The 18,135-nt window shown below is 52.3% G+C and overlaps 1 protein-coding gene across 1 annotated transcript; it reads left to right on the plus strand.

Moving 5' to 3' along the window:
- The first annotated feature begins 894 nt into the window (after positions 1–894).
- Positions 895–17,739, plus strand: LOC131215056 (protein sax-3-like). The gene is made up of 6 exons (XM_058209433.1): positions 895–985; positions 11,791–11,977; positions 12,877–14,713; positions 14,787–14,928; positions 14,994–15,045; positions 16,296–17,739. Exons 1-6 carry the CDS (start codon positions 895–897, stop codon positions 17,737–17,739), a joined length of 3,753 nt encoding a protein of 1,250 aa, XP_058065416.1.
- The last annotated feature ends 396 nt before the right edge of the window (positions 17,740–18,135 follow it).

An 18,135-nucleotide genomic window follows, 5' to 3' on the forward strand; every position in this document is an offset into this window, starting at 1 on the left:
TGCGGTCGCTAATTGCTTTCTAACGCGGCTGGGGTACCCACCGTTCCTTTTGATCCTTCCGCAGAATAGAGTTGCGGTGTGCCACCACCTTTTTCATAACAATGCTTCTCGAATGAGCTTTACGTCAAAATCCTCCAAATCGATCGTCTAAGTCTAAGTAAACCGTGCACAATGAGCCCGTAAACATTCGAAAGAGAGAGCGAGAGAGAGAGATATCGACGAGGCGGTAAAAACAATCAATCAAACAGTCGAAAAATTATGCTCACACGCCGCCGTTTATGCTGTGTTATGCGCTTGCCGGGGACGAGCACGGATTTCCGGCCCGACTCGGGCCACCGGAACCACCGGAAGTGGTTCGAACAGCGCTTCGAATCGAAGCAATCCTCGCTTTTTTTCCCTTCAAAACCATGTTCGTGCGTTGCTTTTGGCCCGTGTGCGATGTGAACGTTGCTATTCATTGTATCCTTTTTTGATATTAATATTTCTACCTCATTTTTCCCGCATACGTGCGCCAGGAGCACAATCCGGTTTTTTGATCCCTGTGGTGAAGTGTGGTGTTCCACAGGATCTACCAAAGGCGTGTGCTGGTGTTAGTGATGTTCCGGAAAGTGTTATTATTGTTCGCGGTGAACGGGCCGAGCACGGCGTAATCTAGTGTGCACTGCCGTGGCGATTGTGTTGAATTGATTGTGCGAAGAAAGGCGTGTAGTTTTGTGTATTTCTGTGTTTGTGAACCGGCACGGCGCGGGGCCCCGCCATCGTCTACCGGGGGGAAAACTAATAGCGGCGCCCGCCCAACACACGCGCACGCAATCGGAATCAAATCGACCGGACCGGAAGGGCTGCCAGCCAGCAGCAGAGAGCCCGGCTGGCCGCCGCCGCCGCCCCGGCAGCATGGCGGGCGCGGTTCGTCCTGATGGCCTGTGGTGGGCCGTCGCATCGGTGCTGCTGATAATTAGCAGTTTATATAATCCATCGGCCGAAGGTAGGTCGCCCCCTCCCCCCGTTGGGGTGGAATTTTCAATTTGCCATTTTTCCCAACCCTTTGCATCACCCTTCGCCCTCCCCATTTGGTACGTTGGGGGGGGGGAGGAAAAAAAACGCGTCGGGAATTGAAAGTGCCAATTCCTTCACACTGCAAACCGGACCGTGCCCCACCCAGCCCTTCCCCCCCCCCGGGGGTTCGTGTGGCATAATTTTCCGGAAGGGGCCCGGAAAAACCCGACCGACTTTGGCGACTTTGGCGAGCACGGGGAAAAAAAAAACCGGAATGGGGGAATGCGGACAAAAGCGCCAAAGCAATTGTCCCCGGCTTCCGGCGACCCAACCCGACCAGAGATCCTTTGCGCTTAACATGCACGAACGCACGCACGCACGCGACCACGCAAACACGGAGCGTCACGAGAGAAAAGGGAATTCGTCCTTCTGCCGTCCGTCCGTGTACACGGCAAGAGTGTGTTCGTGTGTTGCTCACAATGGACCACCTCTAAGGCTCTATTTGGTTGGTGGTGTTGGTGAGCTCGGTTCTCGGAATCAATGAGTTTTGAAACTGTCATGCCCTCTTTGATGATTGTGCTCTCTCTCTCTCTCCGAAAAGGATCCACGCGCTTGCTTTGATGCAGAGCACACAACGTCTGGAGTGTCAAAACCGCATTTCTGTGTTATCCTTGCTGCTGTCCTTTTCGCTCGCACGCTCTCTCTCTCTCTCTCTCTCTATCGTAAAGCGCCTCGGGCAATGGCGTGCTGAGAGCAACACACTTCCAAACAAAAAACAAGAGAAAGAGAGTGAGCTTTGTTCCAGAAAATTTGGGGTGTGTTACGGTCGGGTTTTCCATCTCGCAGGGAAACCCAACTCCTCGTTGGGCAACATTTGTCGGGCAATAAAACAATTTGTTTGGTGTACATGTTTCGAATTGGGCCCAAAACTGTTTGCGAGTCACAGCTTCCTGCAGCTGTGTCAACGATCGCCGTTAAACATATGCGCCCGTCGGATCCGTCCCTTCAGCGGCCCCTCACAAGGAGAGAGAGAGACAGAGAGCGGCTCGGATTTGGTTCGTTTCAATCTTCGCCTGGTGGCGGCACTGTCGGTGCTGGGGGAAAAAAGATCAAATTGCACTGCCGGATCAAAGGAGGCACTGTGTTTGGCCTGGCCTCGTGTCCCTAAATTTTTCTTCGCACACCCTATCCAAAACCAAAACATGCCTGGCCCAAAGCAACTCGAAGCGGAGAAGGTCCTTCCGGCCGTTTTTCTTTGCGTCCTACGGCGCGGGTCACATCTCCCTGTCGAAGGTCAGCCTTCCAACGCTGGCCGCCCCTTGGACCGTTTTACGACTGACGGCGAGACCTTCGGGCGGTGTAAATTCCGGGCGTTAGGAAGCCGAAGCGGAGGTCGGAGCAATGAAGATGCTTGGCCCCGGGCCGGCAATAATTATATTAATGAATAACAGCATCTAAGGACCTCCATCAGGCCGCCCTGCAGTCGCCTTCGCACGCGGTCTGGTTGTCTCCGGAGAAATCCGGTCGATGGTCGGTCGATACGCCGGCGAGGAAAAGGACATCGGAACCATCTCTGCGCTGTGAGTGTGTTGATTGTGCAAAGCGGTTCCAACTAATTCCGTCGTGCTAAGCACAGCAGAAGAAGAATATAAAACAACTCTGACCGCCCAAGGACTGACACACTGAGCGGGGGAAACTTTTCCCAAACAGCGAAAGATGAATAAATGAGCCAAATTTATTGCCTGCTTAGAGAGAGGGGCTAAGAAGGGAATCCAGTGGGCCTCGTAGCGGGCAGCCATCAGATAAAACCTAAATGGATGGGAATCGAAATGCACAATATGAGTTTTGGTGGTGGGATGGATGGTGGTGGTGGAGTGGTGGTAGGATCTGGATATAGGAATGTTTACCAACGGCCGATCGGCCCGCATCGGCCCACCGAAAACCCTAAACTTGTGAGCCTCTAGCCACCCCCCTAGCCAGATTCTCCTCGAAAAGGATCCATTTCTCTCCGACCACCGATGGCCGATGGTCGGTGGGATGGGGGGTGGCCAGAATGTTGGTCAGCTTAGCGGTCGATGGTGGTCGGCATCCCCGCCCCGTCCGACCACTAAATATGTAACCGTTCGGAGAGTTGTTTATTGAGTCGGTTGCAACAGTAAATCATTTCCGTAATTTATTGCAAATGAAACACACTCGAAACGCAATTTGTGCCCGTGGCACCGCTCATTCCGAGTTGTTTTCTATTAAAGGCCGAGATGGCCTGAGACGCGCTTCAGTGCAATTCAGAGCGATGATTCAAGCATTCGAATAAAACCCAATCGAGTGCACCAGAAAGACGAAAAATTTTCAAAACATGGCTCTTATTAAAAAAAATGACAGTTTGCAATGCGAAAGGTATACGCCTTAAAAGTGTCCTTAATAATTAAGTTTACAAATAACTATGGTTCAGTACATTGTATCCAGCACAAAGTGAAAGCTAACCATCAAAAATCGTACTAAAACTAACAGGGTACCATGTGATACAGGGAAAAAGTGAAAATATTTCCTACGAAATAATTCCACCCGGTGAAATCTTTCGATCAAAATCCGAGCAGTTGAAATACAGCTAATTGCCAAATCGCGATCGCGAAATGATTCGTTCGCAGTTTGCCTGCTACCCGGTCATGCTACCCTATTAATATTCTTTGCGTGTTGGGAACGAATTGGCCTTTTCGAGAATTGAAGGGTTTCCGTTTCGAAATGTCTTTTTGACATCCAATTTGAATAAATTGGGTCTCCGATACTTACTTCGATCTATTAAACCATCGCACGGACGTGGTTCTCAGCATTTTCCCAGAAGCAAAAAGAAACAATCATTTATCCTTTTTCTGGCACTTTATTTGATGCATTTGCCCCGGAGGCTAAAAAATCAATCGAAAAAAAAAATCAATTTCACGGCTCTGTAGTGTTTCGGTATAAATCAGACTCAATGTTCCGATCCGTTCGCGCCGCTGCAATACTCTAAGATCAGTCACGTACCTCAATGCTCAGCTTCAAAAGTTTTAAGCCCGCCAGCCGCCTCGGCTCAAACAGTGAAACGTGCCCTCTTCATTATTACCGGCCGGAGCCGTTTTGTGGGTTAATTCCGGGTCCGAAAAAAGGGGGCCACAAAACGCCACGACAAACGTAATCGGCCTCCTGCTTTCTGGCACCGGCAATTAGATTGCCGGTGTCACCGTTTTAAACGACCAACCAAAGCCCCCGTTGGAAAGTACGCAGGGTGTTCAAACAAAGCCCGTCATTAGCAAACATCAAATAAACCGATTTAAGAATTCGATTTTGTTTTCCTTCTGCCCGAAAGTGTCTCATGAAGATGAAATCATCATGACGCCCCGGGATCGCGGTGGGATTAAAGGTTCCGGATTACGGCTTATGCAATCGGCTGTGATGCTCATTCTCGCCGTTTTCTCACTTTTCCCTCCCACCGTGAGGACATCGGGGGGGATTATCGACGGGTCCGCGTTTGCCGCATAATGGGGAGAAGGCCCCCCCCGGACAGATGATTTTTGATGAGATCAAAGTTTTGCCACATTCCGAGCGTGTCCTCCGCCTTGACAGACACACACGTCGCGGCTCCTTCGAAGAAAAGCGACAGGATAAGGGGCCAGGGTGGCAAATGTCTTTCTGACCTTCCGAGCCGGCTCCGGCTCTGGTGCAGTGCTGTGTTGCTAATCCGTTCTCGCTTGTCATTCTGCTCGCTTCCGGACGGACTGGCCGGTTGGCTGGTCACTCTTTCTTAACCCAATTCCGCAAACCGTGTGACTTCATCGGCCTGTCAAGGGGCTTGATAAATGGAGTACGGGGCTGGCAATATTAATAAGAATGTGTGTGACACGGCCATTGAGCTGAGGAGGGCCTGGGTCGCCCGCGGGGGGGGCTTAGAAGAAAATGAAATAAACAACACGAAACCCGTATAATGGGGCGGTCACACTGCTGAATCATGGTGCTCTGCACGGTATTGTGATCCTTAATACTATTAGGCCTTCAGACTCCTGTTTCGGAATGGTATTCTGTCTTTCCGACAGACATTATTTATGCTATGGAATTAATCGACAGTTCACCAATCGATGGCTCGACATGCAAATTCCAATAAGTTGCAAAAATATAGTCAAACAGCTAGAAATGATTGAGCCACGTTCGACCTGCGGGTTTGCTGTTACTTCTGAAAGTCAATTTTGAGCCCGGGCGAACGGGGGTCAGTTAGTTGAATAATAAACAAGTGAAACGATCGATCGACTGATGGCCGTAACCCCTTGGCTACCTGTTTTTCTTATTTATATAGGAGCACATCCTTCGGAGGCGCCTGGTCCGGAATGCTAAATTCGGTTCGCTCCGATCCGATCCCAACTGGAGGGTGTTTTTGAGGGCCCCGTCCCACCAACCGGGGATGGCTTCCTTTGGTGCTCCTTCAAAATGGTCGGCTCGGAAAAGAACGAAAATGACGCCATAATCACCGTTGTTCGTTGGTTTCCTAACTCCCGTTTAGAATCGATTTAAAAACCCCGGTTACCAGACCATTTATTGTTTTGTGTAAAAGTGTTCCACTATGTTCCGTTAAACTTCAACCCGGGGCCAAGCCACAAAACGAGCCGGATCGGATCAATAGTTTATTGTGTGCTGGTTTTAAAAAATGTATACGATTTGACACACAGCGAGCGGAATTAGTGAGGCCATTTCGCCATTGGCCACGCGGGCACAACACAAACCGGCGAGATCGGAGGCCAACATAAATCGACGGGCGTCTCGATCGTGGTACTAAAAGCGGCGAAAATTGACGGGAGTGTGCTGCTCTCCAACAATGACCAAAAATGGATGGGCTCCGGTTGGCCGGGTTGGGGCCGAATTCGGGGGTTTCTTTCATGATGTGTCCCGCAACGGGGTTTTCCCACAAATGCGCGCGCGAGAGAGAGAGAGAGAGAGCACTGAGCGAGAGCGAAAAATCTCGGCTCCAACAGAAAGAGCACAGTTGTATCAACAAACACAGGCCGCAAGTTGGAAAAAGACATTCCGTTTTCCCGACGTTATTGACATAATAAGAGCGAAAGGCTCGGTGGGATCCGTCAAGACCGGACCGGCGGAAGGGACACACCAAGCGCCGCTTGGCCGCTTGCCTATTCGCCCAAGGACATCTCCACAGTCAACACTCGTCGCTGTCGGCATCGGAATCCTTTCAACATAATTCCCATTCCCCCGGCAACAACGGCAAGGAGCCCGTTCCGTGCATAGCTTCACAGGGATTTCCACGGACACACGCCGTTTCCGCCGTGGTGGCGGAATGAAAAGCGTCGTCAGTTTCCAAGTCCGGCGCACGAAATTATGAGGGTACCGGTGGTGGACAAGCGAAGCTTACAATTAGCAAAAGCCCCTCGGGACACACCGTGCCTCGGAACGGGAGCAGAGACTGGTTAATGCGCTGCTTCGCTCAAACTCCCCGTGGCCAGACAACACACTTTGGCGCGACACTTTCCTTGGCACAAGAAGGCAAATCTCGGGAACTCGGACTCGGAAAGCAGCAGACTGTGAAAAAACGGGAAAAACGATGCGGACCCGAAAATTTCGGGCCACCGCTAAAAGTTGTGTTTCTCTTGAGGAGTGGAAAACTTTTGTTTCCAGTTTTATGGCGCCTCCGGTTTTCGGGTTGATGATTAATCAAAAAAGTCTACAATTTGGTTGGTGGCCCTTCGTGGACATGAAAGAAGAGGGTTCGGGGTTGAAGTGGCCGGTGCCCGTTACACAAACCCATTACTGCCATTGTTTTTCGATTCAATTTTCAATTAATCGGGGGTCGTGTGGTCGCGCCGCCATCACCCCGTTTTGAGCCGTTGATTGGTGAAAGTTCAATTGGACAGTAATACGATGGGGCTTGATGGCTCGCGCTGTGGTTATGCTGCAAGGAAGGAAAGGAACTCACTCATGGCTTATAACGAAATCCTCCGCTGACGGAATGGCTCAAGGCTCTTTCTAGCCACGTTTCCCGTCTCAGGGCACGGGCCCTAAGATGGAGAGAAAGAATAACAAACCCATTTCAAAGTTGGTCCGCAGAGACTGGCAAAGCGGGAAAACTGCCTCACCAAATCGGTTTGTCGCCCACCACACTCCCGCAGCCTCGGCCTCGGCGGCGTCCCGTGGTAGGTGAAAGTCCATATAAATTCATGGCAATAAATTCACGAAACTTCCGGTCCCGCGGAGAGCAGGGCCAACCTGCCGGTTTTGGATCCGTCTGCCTCACGATCGCGAGAGGGCTTTATGTCGATGATGGCGGCTCGGCTGATGATGATGGCGGCCACGTACCACCCAACACACACCACGCACGGACACCGGTTCCCCCCGCAACCTGGCGGTGCATATGCATCAATGTGCAATATGTATGATGATGTTATATTATGATAAACCTCTCGTGTGCGCCGTCTCTCTCTCTCTCTCTCTCTCTGCGGCTCACGCCACTGCGAGAGAGTGGAAATTATGCTTCGGGACTGGGACCCTCCACTCTGCTTCCCGGCACATATGTTTTCGTGCGCCACCAAAAGTGGCATCATAAATTTCCGGCTTTCTGCTGGCGCTAGTGCTGGAGTGCTGGAACCCCTTTGATTTTCGACCACTCTGCCGCCGTCGCCATCTGTCGGTCGGTGCACAGGTCCCGGGGGTGTATGTGGTCAGCCAGCAGCCGTGCAAGTGTGTGTTGGTGCAATCTACTGCCGGCTCCGGATCGCTCGTTAGTCGCCTTCTGTGTGTCCCGGTGGGTTTTCACGGTTTTCGTGTCCACCGGGAAAACTGCTCTCCGGTCGAAGACGTGATTCAGAGGACAATCTCGAAGGGTTTAGAGTAGATAGGCTGGTGTATTCTTAGCCGAGAGCCGAATGTTGGCACCATCTGTGTTAGCGGTTCGTACAAAATGAAGCCGAATTTTGTTTTGATATAAAATACTCTCATCAATTCTTGTTTCTTTTTGAGGCAATATTATAATTATGAGCAAAAACTAGCGATTCCTTACCTACTATGCGATCATAACCATGGCAACATCTGGATACGAAGAGCATTCAATGTGTCAAACATTACTAATACTAGGCTGTTCAATAAGTTCGTATGATCGGTAACAAAGGGAGCTGCTACGAGCCTCATTTTTTTGTTATATTGGCACACTCTTCATATGAATCTTCATTCATTTATAATGGAAAAAAATCAGGTATCGTGCAGTTATTGAATTTTGTATTTAAGGACTCTTCACCTTCAATTAGGGGGTTAAAAGGGGTTTCTGAGTTTAAAGGTCGTCGCACTAGCCTTCAAGACGATCCATGTCAAAAACTTTAAAAAACCGGCACATCATCTGAAATCGTAGAAAAAATACAGGACATCGTATTGGGAAATCATCGAATCACTGAAAGAGATTTAGTACAAGGCCTAGCCATCTCATTGAGCAGTATAAACAATATTTTGACTGAAGCATCCGCTAAAAATGGAACAAGAGCAATTTAAAAATGCCAAATAACCCATAAATTAAAGCACGAATTGTTGAGGCATATTCACCGTATTCACTAGATTTGGCCCCTAGCGACTTCCATCTGTTTTTAGATTTAAAAAAATAATTTATGAAAAGCGTTTTTCCATCAAATGATAGCAAATGAGCTGCGGAAGCGCTTTTTTGAAGCCCTTCCAGTTTCTCACTTCAGGGATGGAATTCTTAAATAGGAATCTCGTTAAAACAATTCTATCTCTGTTCAGGAACTTATACGAACCTATTGAACAGCCTAGTAAATGTCAAAATTGGACCCCTTTCCGGTTTACTTCGAATAAAATATTGAATGGGTGTTCATTGCTTTTTCATCGCTTAGTTTTTGTCGTAATCGTTACCGGAAATGTGTCACTTAAAGATCAGTTGGTGAGGAGTACAAGTGGCACGCGAGACACGCGGCCGGGAGGGGCCGTCGGAACGAGAGAGGGCTAACGACGAAGAACACCATCAATCGCGCGCGGGTGCCGTCGATTTCTTTCACTGCCCAGCCCAGTGGGTCAAAAACGTGAACGACGGATGATAAAGGATAATGATCCTGTCGCACTAAATCACTACATGGCGGATGCCTCTTTACCGCAGCACCGTAGAGTCCTGCGGGGGGCGGGGGGCGGGTCGCCTCGAGATGGAAAAGCCGGAACGGGCGCGGACGGGTTGACAGATTACTGCCCCCCTCCCGACTCTCGGGATGAACGCTAACGATTTCCATTTAGTTACACTTCATTCATAGGTCCCGGAGCACAGGCTCGGATTGGCGCATGCTGTTGCGGACTCCATTGGTCCATCGTTTGTATATCCTGTGTCTTGACACCGACATTTATGTTGCTAACAACAGAGTCTCTCTTCTGTTTGGCCACTGAAACTCCGATCCATCATCATTTTTGGGGAAGGATTGGTTTCCTGAACCTGCGAGTCCCGGCATTAGCAAATCCGAAAAGCATCACACAAATGAGGTCCACAACCGTTTGGCATTCTCGCACGGCGCGGGCACGAATGTTTTTCGGCAAACAACATTCCCAAACACACGCGATCGAGTGAGTTATTTGATGTTGGCCACCCGCTCTCTTTCTAAGGCCATATCGCCCCTCTCTCTCTCACTGTCTGGATGGCTGGCCATCCGCAACCGATTTCGATCCGATTCCCGGCCGTGTTGGGCCGCCGAGTGAAGTGTCAATAGCAACACAACAACCACCTCGTTTCGCCCACCCCACGGGGGATGTCCTATTTATTCGACCGTCCTCCGTGCCCGTGTGTAGGTCGGGTCGGCTCTCGATTACGAAAAAGGGACCACCACCCAGCAGCAGCGGCAGACGAGCGGCGGTGGTAGAGTTTATTGATTTCGTATTTCGGGCCACCGAGCGTTGTCTGCTGGGCCCGGGTAAACATTGGCGGTGGCGACAGAAGGTTATCTTGTTTAAATATAGTTGTATAATTTCGGTTACGGAAGCAGCACCGATAGCGCCGCGCTGATCGCCCGAGTTTTCGGAAGCTCCCGAAATTATGCTCAGCCTCATAATAATCGACCGTTCATCGACAGATAGTGAGAGAGAGAGAGAGAGTTCAAAATGAGGCCCTTTGATTTTCGGTGTAAGTTTCGGGTCAGGGAACCAGCATCAAAACTTGTACACTTCATCTATCATGCTATAAGTTTCAGCTACCATTTTGGCCACGAGGGCAACATAATTCCTCACTCCAAAGCCTTCCACTGAAAAAGGCGAACCGAAAACAATCATCTGCACAGTTTGACTTTACAAAACAAAAAGGATTTATGTGATACACCGACGAGTGATTTACAACTGGGCCACTAACGGCTTCGGAGTGCCTAAAGACCCAAAACTCCTTTCGTTCGGCCGTCCGACTGGTTGGCAAATATAGAAAGCTGTGCTTCGTTAATAAAATAAACCGAAACAGCTGCCTCCCGGGTGGCCGTGTCGCAAAATGCATGCAAATAAAACGGAACTTAATGAGCAGAAGCTTTGCTCAAACAAACGGCCGCATCCGTCTCCCCGTCGTCCTCGTGCGCTCGTCGGGGATGCAAAAAGGGGGGGACCGAAAGCGGAACTCCTTGGGGCAGCCTTCAGGGTGGTTGGCTAAATTAGCCTCGGTTCGTCCTTGTCGGGCAACCGTTGGATATCGGGGCGGGATCGGACGGACAAATTTACGCCGGATCGCAGTCGCACCGAGTTTAATTGCATTTTCTGTGTTTATTGAGTGCACTGTGTTGTGCAGTGAAAGAAAACCGGGAAAAACAATATTAAGTTTGCAATTTTTTTGGCCCCGGGAAGTGATTTTCCCATTACCCATCGCCTGCGCCACAGAACGACCTTCGGCGGCCTGTGTCCGTACCAAAAATAGCTGCCACCCACTCGAGACTCGAGATCTTTACACTGTTCGGCCGCACAGGAAGGAAGTGTACAGGATTTCCATTTCACAATGGAGCAGAGAGGAGGGTTCGGACCTCTCGGGACCTTTTAATGCAAATGGCCGACGGATGGTGTCAGGGGGCTTGTGTGTTGTTAACGCGTGCTGCTGGCCGGGCCAAGCCGGCGGGTCAAGCCACTTGACTTCCTCGGCATCCGGGAGTCTTACCACACACCCACCCCCCTCCCCCGGGGGGGAATCTCCAGGTTGTTGTGGCCTGGCCGTTATTGGCCCAATTGGCCAACGGTGCACCACCACCAGATGGCTCTGCGCTGCGCTGCGCTGCCGGGACGATGCCTTGGTTGCCACTTAGTTGTTGCGGTTTCGCTTCGCTTTGAATGGCCATTAGTCAGCTTCAAACGCCGTCCCCACCGCCACATCCCTCGTACGGGTCGCCCGTTATTGGTACAAATATTTGATTATGGAAGTTCTATTCTTAGCCCCCATCTTTGCATATGAGCGAGCGGCGCAGGCGGAGGATCGTCCACCATTCTGGCGTGAAGTGTTGCTGTGCCTGGCGTAAAGTGGCATAAATTCGTTATGCTCTCGACGAGCTCTGGCCGGGGGCCGCGGGCCATGTGTTGTGTTATGTGTCGTCCCCAAATGTTGCGCTCTCGTTCCTCACACATCATACGGGTTGTGGGTTATTTTCCAGGCCACATCTCGTCTCGTTTTTTTCGGTTTTTCAAGCATGTCGATGGCGCACATTATTCCATCTCATTGCACCTCACGGCGCGGCAGTGTGTTTAATTTGGCTGCTTCATTCTCTGACCCTCGTTCTCTCTCTCTCTCTCTCTCTCTCTCTCTCTCTGTCCGCCCTACTACAGCTCAACAGAGACCGAAAATTACCGAACACCCGAAGGATGCGGTAGCCGCGAAGGACGAACCGCTGACACTGAACTGCAAGGCGACGGGACGGCCACCGCCCGAGTTCGTCTGGTACCAGAACGGGGTGCCACTGTCACCGTCCGATCGGCGCGTTATCCTGCCCGAGGGATCCCTGTTCTTCCTGAGGTAAGTGACTGGAAAAAAAAGACAGAGAGAGAGAGAAGGTGTAATAAGGACAAGGAAAATTAGCATCGGGCTAAGTTTCGGGCCACGGTAATGTCAATTATTTTAAAATTAATTTTGCTCCTTACTACAGGGTGTTTCATTAACGACACATGTTTTCACTTGCTTGAACTTTTAGGTTGATTCTGGAAAACAATTTTGATTAAATGTCAATTGGCAGTAGCCCATTCGGTCGAGCTATTTTGGACTACATTTTCAATTGTATCTGGTCCTATTTCTGTCAATAGTTGCTGGTATGTTCGTATAACATAAATGTCGATTGTGGCTAACGCTGTATCGCACGTAACGCCGTCCTGTTGAAACCAAATGCCGTCCAAGATCTCAGCTTCAATTTCGACGAAGAACACATCAGCCAAAATCCGCCTCAAACAGTCACTCGTTGTGGCTGCATTGGCTATTCTTTCACGATGAGTGGGGTTTCCGAACCGCAATTTTGCTTATTAACATAACGAGATGGAAATGAGTGCCAATGAAAGGTGTTTTTGACGAATGATTTGACGACGACTTTGGAAATAATTTTTTCATAGTTCCCAATTTTCTGTAACCAAAATTATATTTCAAACAAATGTTCAACCATTTCAAAATATGCAGCCGTTTTTTTTATAACCAAATGAAAACATGTGTCGTTAATGAAACACCCTGTACCTGGAGCTCGACACTTGCGCATTTTTGCTTCGAAAAATGGATGCAATTTTTTACCTTTCATCGAAGCAACCATCGGCTGTTTACAACAACATCCTGTGATCCTTTTTCGAGTTGAACTGTGGCGATAGAAAATATTGCCTCAAAACACCTGTGTGAGGCTTCATTAACGGTTTCTCCTTCTCTGGCTCCTTACGCAGGGTGACCCAGAACAAGCGGGAACAGGATGCGGGCGTGTACCACTGCGAAGCCCGCAACTCGGCCGGGGTCGCCATCAGCGAGAACGCGACACTCCAGATCGCGGTACTGCGCGATGACTTCCGGTTGGTGCCGAAGGACACGGTCGCCTTGGTCGGGGGGCCCGTCATCCTGAACTGTACGCCACCGCGCGGCATCCCGGAACCGTCGGTCCTGTGGATCAAGGACGGTAAGATCCTGGACATCAACGGGAAACACCATTCGCTGGTCGATTCGGGCAGTTTGCTGATTTCGGAGATCCAACCGAGTGATTCGGGCCGATACGAGTGTTCGGCCCAGAGTATGGCCGGGACGAAGACGACTCCGGCCGCCTACCTGAAGGTCCTCGCGCCGCCAACGATCGTCAAGAGTCCGCACGACACGGAGGTGCTGGAGGGTGAAGGATTCGACCTGCCGTGCGGACTGGCCGGTGATCCGAAGCCGATCGTGTCGTGGCGCAAGGAGAGTGGCCGGTTGCCGGAGGGTCGCTCGCGGAAGCTGCTCGACAACACGCTCCGGATCGAGGATGCGCGCCAGGAGGACGATGGGAAGTACTACTGCGAGGGCCACAACGAGGGTGGCAACGTGACGATCTCGGTGTATCTGTACGTGTACGAGGCGCCCACCTTCATGGAGGCTCCGGTCGATGTGGTGATCCGCGAGGGCGAATCCATTACGTTGCCGTGCCGGGCGAAGGGTCGGCCCGGGGTGCGCATCTTCTGGGATCGGATCGATCGGAAGCACGTGGACAATGGGCACGACGACCCACCGGGGGGTGGTGTGGGTGAAGGCGAAGAGACCGGCGATGACCATGGTATGTCCCCGGATGGGGCCCACAGCAGGCGACGTCGGAGGAGCGCGGCCTTCGTTGCTCCGATCGATCCGGGCGCTTCGTTCGTGGCGAACTCGAGTGACGGTGTTCGTGGGGTCGGCGGTGGCAATTGGTCCATCAAGATCGAGCCCGTCTCGGAGCGGCAGCTCCGCCGCCAGTACCCCGCTTCCCGGTTGGTTGTGGCCGCCCTCGAGCAGCGCCACCGGTTGCTGCTACGCAACCGACGCAATGCGGCCGAAGAGCAGGATCAAGGCCCGGGAGCAACCCTGGAGACCGCAACGGACCGAACCGGAGGGGCCACTGGCAGCAGCAGCACCAGCACCAGCACTCAGCACCCGCCAAGCAGTAGCGTGATCGAGTTCGAGGAGACCGGTGGCCTGACGTTGAAGCAGGTCTCGAAGGGCGATGAAGGGTGGTATGCGTGCGCTGCCATCAACGAGGCGGGCAGCATCGTGAAGAAGATCCACATCAAGGTGCTGGACGTGGACGAACCGGTCGATGCGCGGAAGGAGCAGATCCCGGCGTACGAGCAGCACCGGTGGGTCAACAACCACCAGTTCATCGTCCTAAACAACGTGTACACGGTTTCGGCCAGCTCGATCGGCATCACCTGGGACGTGACGGACAGCACGTCACGGATGCAGCTCCGGATGTACTACCGCGCAGTGACGAAACCCGTCGACTACTACCTCTACAACTCGTCCTTCAGCAGCGTCGTGACGACGAGCAATCTGAAGGAGCTAACGCTCGAGGGTTTGCGACCGTACAGTGAGTACGAGATCTTTGCCAGCATCCCCGAGGGACTGGCGGGTTCCGTTTCGAATGTGCGCCGCGGGAAGACACTCGATGGGCCACCGACGGCTCCACCGACCGATGTGCGGGTCGGGGTCATCAACACGACCGCGGCATTCGTCCGCTGGTCACCACCACCGGTCCATCTGCTCAACGGGGAACTCACCGGCTACAAGGTACTGTGATGGGAACCGATATTAATTCTTTGCGGGAACTAACGAAACCGTATCTCTTGTCCGCCTGCGACAGATCCAAATCAAATCGAACGCCACCAACAAGGTGCTGGGCCAGATGTCCCTGAACTCGTCGACCCAGTCGGTCGTCATCAACAGTCTGACGCCCGGTGCGATGTACATTGCGCGGGTTGCTAGTTTAACCGCGGGCGGCATAGGTATGTTCCTTGGCCTGGGATGTCGCCATTGAGTGTCCACTAACAGCCGCTCTCTGTCCTCGCAGGTCCGTACAGCTCTCCGACGCCACTGCACATGGATCCGCAGAATATCGTGAGGTAAGTAGAAAGTAGGCAACTCAACCCGTGGCTAACCCTACGAAAGTAGATTTTTTTCGAAGCGATCACATGGATCACAATTATTGTCGCGAATGCGCAACTTTATTCTATTTCGTTTGCAAGCCTCCGAAGGCAAAAACTGGTGTCGCGTTTGCGCGTTCAATTCCTTCTGCGCTCCGGCGGATCATCCGTCGGCTGTTGCCCTGATTCTGCACTTCGCCCCCGAGTGAACACTCGATCCGGGTGTGTTTACCTTCACTCACACAGCCTGGATCGAGTGTCTCCTTCATCCGCCGGCAGCGTCCTCTGTGCGTCGATCGCTGGCGTCACTTTTTTGTGACAATTATCTTAGAGCAAAGTGCCTTCTGGCCCATTGTGGTCGTTTTTCGATGCACGGTCTAAATTGATCATTTGTTGTTAGAAGTGATCTGTCTTAAGGGTTTAACCAGGTTTTAGGAGCTTGTAATAGACCACACCTTTCTGGTCCCATCAGACACGGAATTCTCCTTTTGCCAAATTGATCTGATTTTCCAGTCAAAGTTGAATGGTTTTTCCCCACAGGCCTATGCTATTTTCTTTTAAGGATTCTCAAAATTAATCCACTTTCCATCTCCAACCACGATCTGATGGAGAAATGACTTCCTTTTGTACCTTTTGAACTGAATTTTTACTTTTGGTTTTTCGGGTCTCCTGATGTCTTTCGTTCAGTTCAATTTGCAGACTTCTGGATCTTTCCCATAAAAAGCCAAAATTATTTATCTAAAACTAGCAGTGCCCGGCGCGCTTCGCCACTCCTCAATTCATCGTAATTTCTCGATTATCCTGCGTTTCAGAGGATCAGACTTCCTGATGACGTATCCGATCGGCTTCCCTTTCCGCCTCCCGTTTTTCGAACGATCGGGCTTCCCCGTGACGTATCCGATCTACTTCCCTTTTCTGCCGTACACAATCGGCTTCCCTTGTCACTTCCCGTTGCTCCTCTGTTCCAAATGATCGGGCTTTCCGGTGACGTATCCGACCGCTTTTCTTCTCGCTTCCCGTTGGTTACTAGTCGAAACTCGCATCAGCTGAAAATGGCTCAAATTGCTTGAAAACTATCGTTTGTATGGGACGTTACATATCAGACGTTACGTTACGTTTGTATGGGAGCCCCCCTTCTCTGGAGGTGTGGGAGGGTCAAACTTTCCAATTCACAATCCGGGGTCTCAAAACTACGCTCTCTAATCTACCTTCAATCCCCTCGACCGCAGATCCGATCCGACCCCGAGCTACTGGACCGCCTCGTGGATGTCCGGGACGGCCCTGGTGGTGCTGTGCGTTGGCCTGATCAGTGGAGCCGTGTTTGCGATCTTCTGGACGGTGCGCAAAAAGCAGAGCGTCAAAGCGTCCTATCCGGGCCCATCCGTCACGACGATCATCCCGGACAAGCAGCACACGCTCTGGCTACACGGGAACACCCTCGTGAAGGGTCCGTCTCACTCACTCGATCCCCCCAGCACCTCGGAATACGCCGAGCTTACCAACAACACGATGCCATCGGTCCAGCAGCAACAGCAGCAGGTCGGTGGCAAACTGATGATGATGGGACCCGGCAACCTGCCACCGGAACCGTACGCTACCGTGACACTCCAGCGCGGTGGCATGATGACCCTCGGTGGTCTCGGAGGACCCCCACCACCACCGCCACCGGTGGGCGGCATGGGGGGCCCCACTCTGTCCGAGGAGTCGTGCCTGAAGTGCTCGAACGGTAACAGTCCGGCATCGAGCAGCGAGTACAATGCCCCGATGCGGGAACCGATCAACATATCAGACGTGTTGCCACCCCCGCCAGACCACCCGTACGGCACCTACCGGCCACCGAACAACATGACGATCCGCACCAACCCGGCCGCCCTCTCCCCGCAGATGGTACGGAAGGGTTGTCCGGGAGGTCCGGGCCCGCAACAGCAGCAGTCACGGTGGGACACATTGCCACCGCCCATTCCGAGCTTCCCGCAGAACTGGATCCGGCCACACCAACACCCCCACGCGCACCCACACCCACACCATCACCACCACCCGGATATGTACAACAACGTGAACGGGACTACGGAGAACGACTACGAGAGTGGGTCGGTGCTGTACGAGCAGTGCTACCGGACGGGCCCTCCGTCGGGTGGTAGTTCGGCCGGCGCCGGAAGTGGCATCACCGATCCGATGCTGATCGGAGGCAACATCGAGTTCTTCAGCCGAGCCGGTGAACCGACGGAGGAGTTTTACCGTAACGTGAACCAGGAGTTCTCGGACGATATGGGTTTCGAGCCGGCCAGCCCACCGGCCCCGTGCCCGGAAGCGGTCCCGTTCAACGGTGGTCCTGGAGGAGGCGGCAAGTATCTGACGTCATCGGGCGAAAGCCCCATGATGACGGCCCGGCGGTTGCACGCCGCTGGCGGTGGTCGCGGTGGCCTCGGTGGCCACCATGGTGGTGGGTACGGCACGGCCGGGTCTCATCCTTGCCCCGCGCAGCAACCGCCGCCACCACCCCAGATGCACCACGGCCACGGGCAGAACAGCGTGGAGCACAGTTCCGACGACAGCGACTGCGACTGTGGCAACGGCAGCAACGAGGGGCGGTGGGTGCCCCGCACGAAACCGCGCACCCGCAGCCGGTCCAAGTCCACGGACCGAAAGTACAACCGGAATCTCATACGATAAGGAGGGGCGCCCGTAGTTTGTATAGGGGGGGGGTGGTTAGGACCACATTCTTCAGGTCGTTCAACTAGAAGGCACTAGAGAGGCTACTAACACCGAGGTCACCCGTCGAAGGGGTGCCGTCGAACTAATAATAAACCGTAAATCAAACCATCACCGTAGGGATCACCGTCACCATCATCATCGTCATCATCGATTGCTGAACAGCTCTAACGCATTCGCGCATCCTTATCTACGCCTCGCTAGCTCCGAGGCCAACAAACACACCCACACATACACTAGTAATCACTCTGTAACTAGCCTTTTTAGCGTTCCACACTCTCATTCCCTCTTCGCGAGGATCTGTCAGGGTCAGCATGGCACTTGCAATTCCGGGCCATCGTCCTTCGGAATCGCTTG

The sequence above is a fragment of the Anopheles bellator genome, chromosome 1, assembly GCF_943735745.2.
Source record: "Anopheles bellator chromosome 1, idAnoBellAS_SP24_06.2, whole genome shotgun sequence".
Lineage (NCBI taxonomy): Eukaryota > Metazoa > Arthropoda > Insecta > Diptera > Culicidae > Anopheles > Anopheles bellator.